We start from the raw sequence: 9988 nt of genomic DNA, 5'->3' as shown, positions 1-9988 counted from the left end.
TATTCTGGCAGATGTGACATTATGATGTAGATGATCATAATGATGAATGGTGATTTATCTTGTCTGCAGACTGTCAGTGTGAGTCCCTCCCAGCTGACTGAGGTCAGCTGTCACATGTCAGCCCTTAGTGTTGTCTGATAGGACTCCCTGTGGCAGGATGTGATGTGATGGCTCTGATCTGAAGTCAACTGACAGAAACAGAAAAAAATGAACTAATTTAATATGTTTTAATATCTGGACTGGTTTATTTCTGCTGAGACTTTAAAGTTTATATGACATTTTACACATACACCTTAAATTTACCACCATCACCAAACATTTAGCTCATGTTTTTATGAGCCATGAGACATGTTATGATTATTATTATTATTGTTATTATTATTATTATTATTATTATTTAAATAGTATAAAGTGGCTATTTTCACATAAAAATTAAAAAATAAATGAGTTCTGTCCTGTGTCTGACGTAATCAACGTCACTGTCATTTTTTTGGCTTCTCTCTGATTGGCTGAGGGGGAGAGAGAGGGAGAGAGAGAGAGAGATTGGCTCTCTCTCTCCTTCCCTCGCGTTCTCTTTCTCTCTGTCTCTCTCTCTCTCTCTCCTTCTCTCTCTCTCTCTCTCTCCTTCTCTCTCTCTCTCTCTCTCCTTCTCTCTCTCTCTCCTTCTCTCTCTCTCCCTCTGTCTCTCTCTCTCTCTCGGGGGGCGTGTCGGAGCGCGCTGTCAGTAGCGGTGTTTTCCTCTTTAAAATGGCTGCAGTAGAAAACAGAAGAATTTAAAATAGAAACAGAAAAGTCTCCAGTCTGTGTCTGTGGTTCGTGTCGGGCTGAGGCAGATTCTACTGGATTCTACTGAGACAGAAACTTTTCAATGAACTGCACCAGGTAGGAGACTGACTGATATTAAACTGCGCCACAGCAGCGACGTCACGTCCTTCCGGTGTCCGAGTCCAATGTTTTTACTGTCTTGTGTGACTTGGTTTTCTACTGTTTCTATTTCTACTGTGTCTACCTTCTGTACTGTCTCTACTGTTTCTGAGTTAAACCAAGACTGAGCTGAATAAACCTGAGTTAAACCCAAACTAAGTCTCACTATCTGACACAGGCCCAGATTTCAGACCAGCTGAGTTCCCCTTCAGGGTCTATAGAAACAGGTCTAATAAATAAAAACCTGTTGTGTCCTACTTCAGGGTCCTCCACATCCTGAACCCTCGCCCCGGGGGTTCCTCTCCCATCATTCCTGTCAACATGGCTGTGAGGATCTGCCTGGCCAGCTCTCCTCCCCTGCGTTCCTTCCTTGGTAACTATGATAACTGCTGTTCATCATCAGCAGCTGCTCTGCTGCAACACTGCGAACCGCTACGACCGTGTCTTAGCAGCAACGTAACCATGGCAACCACAACCTCACCATCAGCGGCCAGGGAGATCAGCAGCAGCTCGGGGAGGACGAGGAGGAGGAAGAAGAATGTGGTGTTTGCTGACTCTCGAGGTTTGGCTCTCACTGCCATCCATGTTATCGACGAGGCCGAGAACGACCCGCTGACTGAGCTGCAGTTCCATCTGACTGAGATAGAGGGCGCCACCGCTGCACTACACCTGGGAGGCAACAAAGGTGACAAACAAATGGGTGCGGGAGGGGTCGAGCAAGGGGAGCTTGTCCACTAGTTATTAAGTGTGGATGACATCATTGCCAAATATACTTAATATACTTATAATATATATATATATATATATATATATGTACTTGTGCAGATGTTAATATACCTGTGCAGGTGTTAATATACCTGTGCAGCTGTTAATATACCTGTAAAGTTGTTAATATATCTGTGCAGCTGCTGTTGGATTCCTTTTTTGAAGCAGATGGTAAAATTAATAATAATTGATGATAGTAATTGATTTTATTTCATGGTCTGCCCTTTCCTTTCTATTCCTCTTTCAGATGTTGCAGATTGTGGTTCAGGCCTGGTTCTGGACTTCACCCAGCCAGCTGCAGACTATCTAGACCTGAGGAACCGGCTCAAAGCCCAGCAGGTTTGTCTGGAGACCTGTTCTGTCCAGGAGCGCATTCTCTCAGGCACTGTACAGGTCCGAAATATCTGCTTTGAGAAGTCCATCTCTGTTCGGATTACCTTTGACTCCTGGTGCTCCTTTCAGGATGTTCAGTGTCGCTACCTGAACAACGTCTATGGCTGCCCCGACACTGACACCTTTTCCTTCTTGGTCTCAGTGCCGGAGCTCCTTGAGCCCTCCAAAAGAGTAGAGTTCTGCATTCAGTACCAGACTGAAGACCAGACCTTCTGGGACAACAACCATGGGAACAACTATGGGCTGGTGGTGGCGGACCCAAATGGCAGCCCAAATCGGAGCACTGAGAGTACAGTGGGGCTGGAAATTCAGAGAGACGGCGTTGGAGAGCAGAGGGAGGAGATGGAGTTTGATCCCTTTGGTAGTCCCAGGACGTCAGCAGGAATCTTCCCTGAGTGGCAGAGCTGGGGTCACATAGAGACTACTGCCCCCTACTGGTGAGACCACAACAGGACATTTTTGATGTTGCACTCACTCTGTGATCTTGTTGTTCAGAGATTCACAGGACCTTCACATGAGCACCTAACAACCACATCATAGGGGATCCCGGTGTGGTTGTGTAATACACTATGGTCTTTCACTTGAGTCACTTCAGCTCCCTAAAATTAATTATTTTAAGTGTTTATGAAAGAAGAGTGTAACCTCTGGATGACTAACTCTGGCACACCTGGGTTTCATACTCCCAGACTGACTTGAAGTACCAAGACTGGCCCAAGTGGTTCCAGGTGCAAACTTGAGCTGATGATCTTTTAAAATATCCCAGCTCGACACCTGAACCATTTATGAAGCCTTATAAGCTCCATCTTCAGCCAACACTCAGCCACAGCTGGACTGGCTCACCAGGGATTGACTCATTGGAAAAGATACAGAGAATCAGGAGTCTTGAAAGCTTTGTAAAAGCCCCCAAATGATTTGTCAACCTTCACAATGATCCACTATATGATCTGTAAAGCTTCAGATGATCCACACAAATGTATGTGCTTTCCTAAAACCTCCCAAAGATTAATGATGAGTCAAGTTCTTACATGTGCCTCACAAAGCTCCACAAGGCTTCATTATTCATAATCTTCATACAGAGGTTTTGTAGGAGTGCTTTGAATAAAGCTTCCATTGATTTTGATTAAACATCACAAGGCTTTGTGTTCTTCATAGCAGCTGAGCAACCAGGTCCTTCTATTGAGAATTCATCAATATCAGGATGATTGATCAACAGAAGATTTATGTGTTCAGGTCAAAGGATGTGACATGTTCCTAAAGTTCCCTCTTCATTTCCTGCATTTTCAACTAGAGACCTCCCATCTCTTCTCTCTCCCCCACCATGACAGCTCAACTGAAGCCCTTTAGGATGTCAAAGTCCTGAAACAGCTGTCAGTCAAGACCAGCAACATGGCTTCAAGCCCTGAAACACCAGCCTGAAACCTTGTGTTGAGAATATTCCAGATGCCTGAAATCAGTCAAACATTTAGTGTTAGACTGTTGAGTCTTGTTTGTTTGTTAAACCTTGATGCCTTCAGGCTCAGTTCAGCTTTGATGATCTTTAACATCGAGACCTAAATCCAAAAACCTCACCTGGCTCAGTTTGGGTCTTGAGCATGGCTGAAACCAAATGTCCGAACTTCCCTGCACCTACACACGAACTTGGCATTTGGATTCAGTCCAGTCTGAAAAGTTCTTTTATTCCTTTTTGGGGTTCTGTAGAAATGTTTATTCCCCTGAGGACCAATTCTTTATATTTGACTTGTCAATTGCTTGACAAGACTGACACAAGCAGAATGAGCAAATAGTTAAACTGCTATGAATTCAGAGTGAACTGAGCCAACCCCTGTCTCAGGGTCTGTTCAAACAGAAACCACTGTGAAGTTTCTGGACTGTTGGAGTTTCAGTCTACGCTAAACACACCAAAACTCAGAGAGAGGAACCTGCACATATCTGATCATTTTCTGTCCTCACATTGGAGTTTATAAATTTAGTGTTCAACACATTTGGTGTTAAACATCACCATCGTGGTGGTGTGAGCAAAACAGGTAACTTTACAAGGAAAGATTTTGATGGTGTCACGACCAAACCGCCTTGCAAGACCTCTATCTTGGAGACTATGCAGAAAATAAGAATTACTCACTTCTGTATGTTCCCAGTTTGGATTCTGTTTTCAGACTAAAGGTTTCTCTAAAGTGGAACCAGGGCTGTAGTACGAGAGTCCGGTCTCAAGACATTGTTTCTATTATCTCACACTCGTCTCTGTCTTAGAGGGGTTTTGACTCGAATTTGCTGTCCTCTGTACCTATGAAACCATGGATAGATTGTATTTGTGGCAACCTCCTTCCCCCTCCCGTTCTAAAAGATGCTAACTGTGCTAAAGAGGTATATCTGGTATTTCTGTGCCCCTGGTAGAAAGTAGTTACAGAACAACCTGAGTTCTTCTTGGTGTTGCTATGCAGTTTAGTATCCCACTGTACTCTTGCTGTCATGGTAACTGCTATAAATGGAGATTGGTCAAGTTAAACCTGCACTTCCTGTTAGCTCTTGTAGCCATACCATTTTAAAAGCTTTTAAAAATCCACTTCCAGTGCTCTTACCCTGATAGTGTGTGTATGCGTTTATTTGTTTGTGTGTGTCTGTGCTTTGGAGACTGAAGGAAAAAGTAAAGTATTTAAATTGAATGTGGGATTTCATGTTGTCAGTCTGTAACTCTGACTCAAAGTCATTTCAGAGTCTTGAGCTTTGTCTATGTGGATCTGCCAGAAGTCTAAATGTTTGAATGGCCTTGTGCTGCGTTCATGTCACGTCGATCTGAAGGTGAGGGTATTTAATGAGTTTTTAGGGACAGTTTTTATTTATAACAAATGGTTCCGCTAGTTCTGTCTCATTCACTGTGAAGATGCTCATAGAAAGTTTGACTTTATTCACATCAGAGCAGAAATATGAGGCTTGGTCAGTGATTACCACTCCAGTCTTCAAGGTGGCGCTGTACTGAGCTGCTCCGCCTTAGCTATGGTGCTTCACTTGAAGCTTCTGACTGTTAAAACTCTTGTCTTCATGTGAAGCTGATCATTGTCCAGGGGGAGCTCTGTCCACACCCCACCACACAGCAGCAGTAGTCTAGATGGGGGTTTTCTACTCTCTGACCACAGGGGGCAGTAATGTGTCCATCACAGCTTTGTGCACCAGCACCACCGGGACCCTCCAGTGTGCGGGGCTGATCACAGCTGTTTTCAGATGATTTTAGATGCTGTTCTGACTCAAAGTCCACTCGTCTTTATTCTGACGTGACCTGAACGCAACACTTCAGCTGGAGTTAGCTTGTGTTAACTTAGCAGATATGATTAATGGCATTTAAACTGGCTAGCTACCAGCATCAGCAACTGTAAAGTGCAATGTAATGATAATGTCATGATGTACTGCTAAAGCAGGAAGTGATGTACTGTAATGTTCCTTTTTATGTGTCCTTCCAGAATAAAAGTCTAATATTTATAGTGCTTAAACCTCCTTTTTGTTTCTTGACGTATTAATCAATCATTCAGAAATCTGATTAGATGAAGCTAAAATGTTAGAGTTCATGTTGATGCAGAGTGCTTCACAGAGATCCTGGATGACCTATCAAACATGACTCCATTTACACCTGCATTAAATAGTGTTATGTATTTGTTTATGTTCTCATGAAGTACAGGTAGTAACAGTAGTGACAAATGCCAAATCCCTCCACCTGGGACTCCCCATTTTTGTTGATAAACTCCAGCCCAGTCTGAGTAATTTACATACTGAGATCTGATCACAATGTGGCATCAATGTAACAAAAATGTTTATCAATAGCCGGTGTAAATGTCACTATCCAGATGTGTCAGATACAAATCATGTAGTAAGAGACAGAGCCAGCTTCTGTTTCAACTCCCAGATTATAGCGTTATGTAAGAGGTGTGAACCATCTCTCACCATCTGAACGCTCTTTGGATTAACACAGTTTAGCAGCATCTCGTGTCCATCACATTCATTCTGGATTCTGATCTTACATTTTTGTTAGTTTTAGTCAACAAAACCTAAAATTTGTTTTAGTCATGTACGAACATAGTTATTTATTAGCATTAGCATTAGCACAGCTGTGTGCAGCTGATCATTCACAGCTTTTTCACTAACAACACTGTGACTGGGATTTTCTTGAGAGGAGAAGCTAAAACACCAGATAACATCTGGAAGATTTAACACACACACACACACACACAAACACACAGTGCTACACTACACTCTGACTCTCAGCAGCTTTTAAGTGTGTTCACACCAAAAAGCGTGGTCTGTATTCAGAATAAAGACATTTACTTTGTGAAGTTTAACGTTCGATGTCACGTGTATCACTACCTGTTAGTATGAGGATGCAAACATCTCCAACCATTGAAGATATTTTATCATATCATCCTCGACTGCAGCAATTATTGAGCCATAGGAAACATGAACGTTCTGATCTGTCGGTGTTTCACTCCTGTTTTAAACAGGATTTCATTTGTCTCTTGTCTTAATTAAAAGTCCTGCTCAAACTGCAGAGAACTGACCCAAACGTCCTCCAACAGGCAGATCTTTGACCCTCAAACTGAACGTCTGTGGTGCAAATGTGGCCCAGTTCAACCCTCTACAGTTGGTCTGGGGCAAATCAGGCTTTATTCACAGAGATTCTGATGAGCTTTGAAGATTTATGAGTTTGACTGAAGAGACTGGTTCCTCCTGAAGGTGACATGAAATGTCTTACTGAGAGTAACGTTAACACCACATTCGTGGCTCCTGGTACATTACAGACAGAACATTAGAACATTACTGACAGACAGAACATTAGAACATTACTGAGAGAGACAGAACATTAGAACATTACTGAGGGAGAACATTAGAACATTACTGACAGAGACAGAACATTAGAACATTACTGAGAGAGAACATTAGAACATTACTGCCGTAGCAGAACATTTGAACATTACTGACAGAAGGACATTAGAACATTACTGAGAGAGAGCATTAGAACATTACTGAGAGAGAGCATTAGAACATTACTGCGGTAGCAGAACATTAGAACATTACTGACAGACAGAACATTAGAACATTACTGAGAGAGACAGAACATTAGAACATTACTGCGGTAGCAGAACATTACTGACAGATAACTTTAGAACATTACTGACAGAGACAGAACATTAGAACATTACTGACAGAGACAGAACATTAGAACATTACTGAGAGAGAACATTAGAACATTACTGCCGTAGCAGAACATTTGAACATTACTGACAGACAGAACATTAGAACATTACTGACAGAGACAGAACATTAGAACATTACTGAGAGACAGAACATTAGAACATTACTGACAGAGACAGAACATTAGAACATTACTGAGAGACAGAACATTAGAACATTACTGACAGAGACAGAACATTAGAACATTACTGAAAGAGAACATTAGAACATTACTGAGGGAGAACATTAGAACTTTACTGACAGAGACAGAACATTAGAACATTACTGAGACAGAACTTTTGAACATTACTGACAAACAGAACATTATAACATTACTGCCGTGGCAGAACATTAGAATATTAGTGACAGAGACAGAGCATTAGAACATTACTGAGAGAGAACATTAGAACATTACAGACAGACAGAACATTAGAGCATTACTGAGAGAGAACATTAGAACATTACTGAGGGAGAACATTAGAACTTTACTGACAGAGACAGAACATTTGAACATTACTGAGGGAGAACATTAGAACATTACTGACAGAGACAGAGCATTAGAACATTACTGAGAGACAGAACATTAGAACATTACTGCCGTAGCAGAACATTAGAACATTACTGACAGATAACTTTAGAACATTACTGACAGAGACAGAACATTTGAACATTACTGAGGGAGAACATTAGAACATTACTGACAGAGACAGAACATTAGAACATCACTGAGGGAGAACATTAGAACATTACTGACAGAGACAGAACATTAGAACATTACTGAGGGAGAACATTAGAACATTACTGACAGAGACAGAACATTTGAACATTACTGAGGGAGAACATTAGAACATTACTGACAGAGACAGAACATTAGAACATTACTGAGGGAGAACATTAGAACATTACTGACAGAGACAGAACATTAGAACATTACTGAGAGAGAACATTAGAACATTACTGACAGAGGCAGAACATTAGAACATTACTGAGGGAGAACATTAGAACATTACTGACAGAGACAGAACATTAGAACATTACTGAGGGAGAACATTAGAACATTACTGACAGAGACAGAACATTAGAACATTACTGAGAGAGAACATTAGAACATTACTGAGGGAGAACATTAGAACATTACTGACAGAGACAGAACATTAGAACATTACTGAGGGAGAACATTAGAACATTACTGACAGAGACAGAACATTAGAACATTACTAAGAGAGAACATTAGAACATTACTGAGGGAGAACATTAGAACATTACTGACAGAGACAGAACATTAGAACATTACTGAGGGAGAACATTAGAACATTACTGACAGAGACAGAACATTAGAACATTACTGAGAGAGAACATTAGAACATTACTGAGGGAGAACATTAGAACATTACTGACAGAGACAGAACATTAGAACATTACTGAGGGAGAACATTAGAACATTACTGACAGAGACAGAACATTAGAACATTACTAAGAGAGAACATTAGAACATTACTGAGGGAGAACATTAGAACATTACTGACAGAGACAGAACATTAGAACATTACTGAGAGAGAACATTAGAACATTACTGAGGGAGAACATTAGAACATTACTGACAGAGACAGAACATTAGAACATTACTAAGAGAGAACATTAGAACATTACTGAGGGAGAACATTAGAACATTACTGACAGAGACAGAACATTAGAACATTACTGAGACAGAACATTTGAACATTACTGACAAACAGAACATTATAACATTACTGCCGTGGCAGAACATTAGAATATTAGTGACAGAGACAGAGCATTAGAACATTACTGAGAGACAGAACATTAGAACATTACAGACAGACAGAACATTAGAGCATTACTGACAAACATTAGTCTATTAGTCTCTATTATTAATCTCTTCTCTGTCTGTATTACTGTTATATAAAGCTGGGACAGTCACACAACTGTTACATAACTCAGTGGAAGCTTTTCTCTGGACTCTGTAACACACACACTTACACACACATACATACTTACGCACACAAACACACACACACACACACACAAACACACAGTGCTACACTACACTCTGACTCTCAGCAGCTTTTAAGTGTGTTCACACCAAAAAGCGTGGTCTGTATTCAGAATAAAGACATTTACTTTGTGAAGTTTAACGTTCGATGTCACGTGTATCACTACCTGTTAGTATGAGGATGCAAACATCTCCAACCATTGAAGATATTTTATCATATCATCCTCGACTGCAGCAATTATTGAGCCATAGGAAACATGAACGTTCTGATCTGTCGGTGTTTCACTCCTGTTTTAAACAGGATTTCATTTGTCTCTTGTCTTAATTAAAAGTCCTGCTCAAACTGCAGAGAACTGACCCAAACGTCCTCCAACAGGCAGATCTTTGACCCTCAAACTGAACGTCTGTGGTGCAAATGTGGCCCAGTTCAACCCTCTACAGTTGGTCTGGGGCAAATCAGGCTTTATTCACAGAGATTCTGATGAGCTTCAGACCTGAGGTTATCGTATCTTAGAGCAGGAAGATAAGAAAATATGAAATGTGATTAACTTTGCATTTTCTCTCTCCTATAGTTTGTGCTTCTCCCCTCCCTCTCTCCTTCTCTCTCTCTCTCTCTCTCTCTCTCTCTCTCTCTCTGTCTCTGCAGACTCTGACTCTGGAGTTGCAGGATCCAGATCTGAC

The 9988-nt window shown here is 41.2% G+C and overlaps 1 protein-coding gene across 1 annotated transcript; it reads left to right on the top strand.

The window, feature by feature from the left end:
- Positions 1-480: 480 nt before the first annotated feature.
- LOC130162174 (protein phosphatase 1 regulatory subunit 3C-B-like) lies at positions 481-5553 on the top strand. Its single transcript, XM_056365766.1, has 3 exons — positions 481-882; positions 1188-1609; positions 1937-5553. The coding sequence occupies exons 1-3, from the start codon at positions 869-871 to the stop codon at positions 2521-2523; spliced, it is 1023 nt and encodes a 340-aa protein (XP_056221741.1). The 5' UTR covers positions 481-868; the 3' UTR covers positions 2524-5553.
- Positions 5554-9988: the final 4435 nt, after the last annotated feature.

This window comes from Seriola aureovittata, chromosome 21, assembly GCF_021018895.1.
Source record: "Seriola aureovittata isolate HTS-2021-v1 ecotype China chromosome 21, ASM2101889v1, whole genome shotgun sequence".
Lineage (NCBI taxonomy): Eukaryota > Metazoa > Chordata > Actinopteri > Carangiformes > Carangidae > Seriola > Seriola aureovittata.
Note: the sequence above shows the minus strand (reverse complement) of the source record. Positions and strands in the feature narration are given on the sequence as shown.

Excerpts from the sequence above, each read along its gene's own strand:
- LOC130162174 (XM_056365766.1), top strand. Across the intron at positions 1,610-1,936 it reads ACACCTGGGAGGCAACAAAG|ATGTTGCAGATTGTGGTTCA; the intron begins GTGACAAACAAA and ends TTCCTCTTTCAG.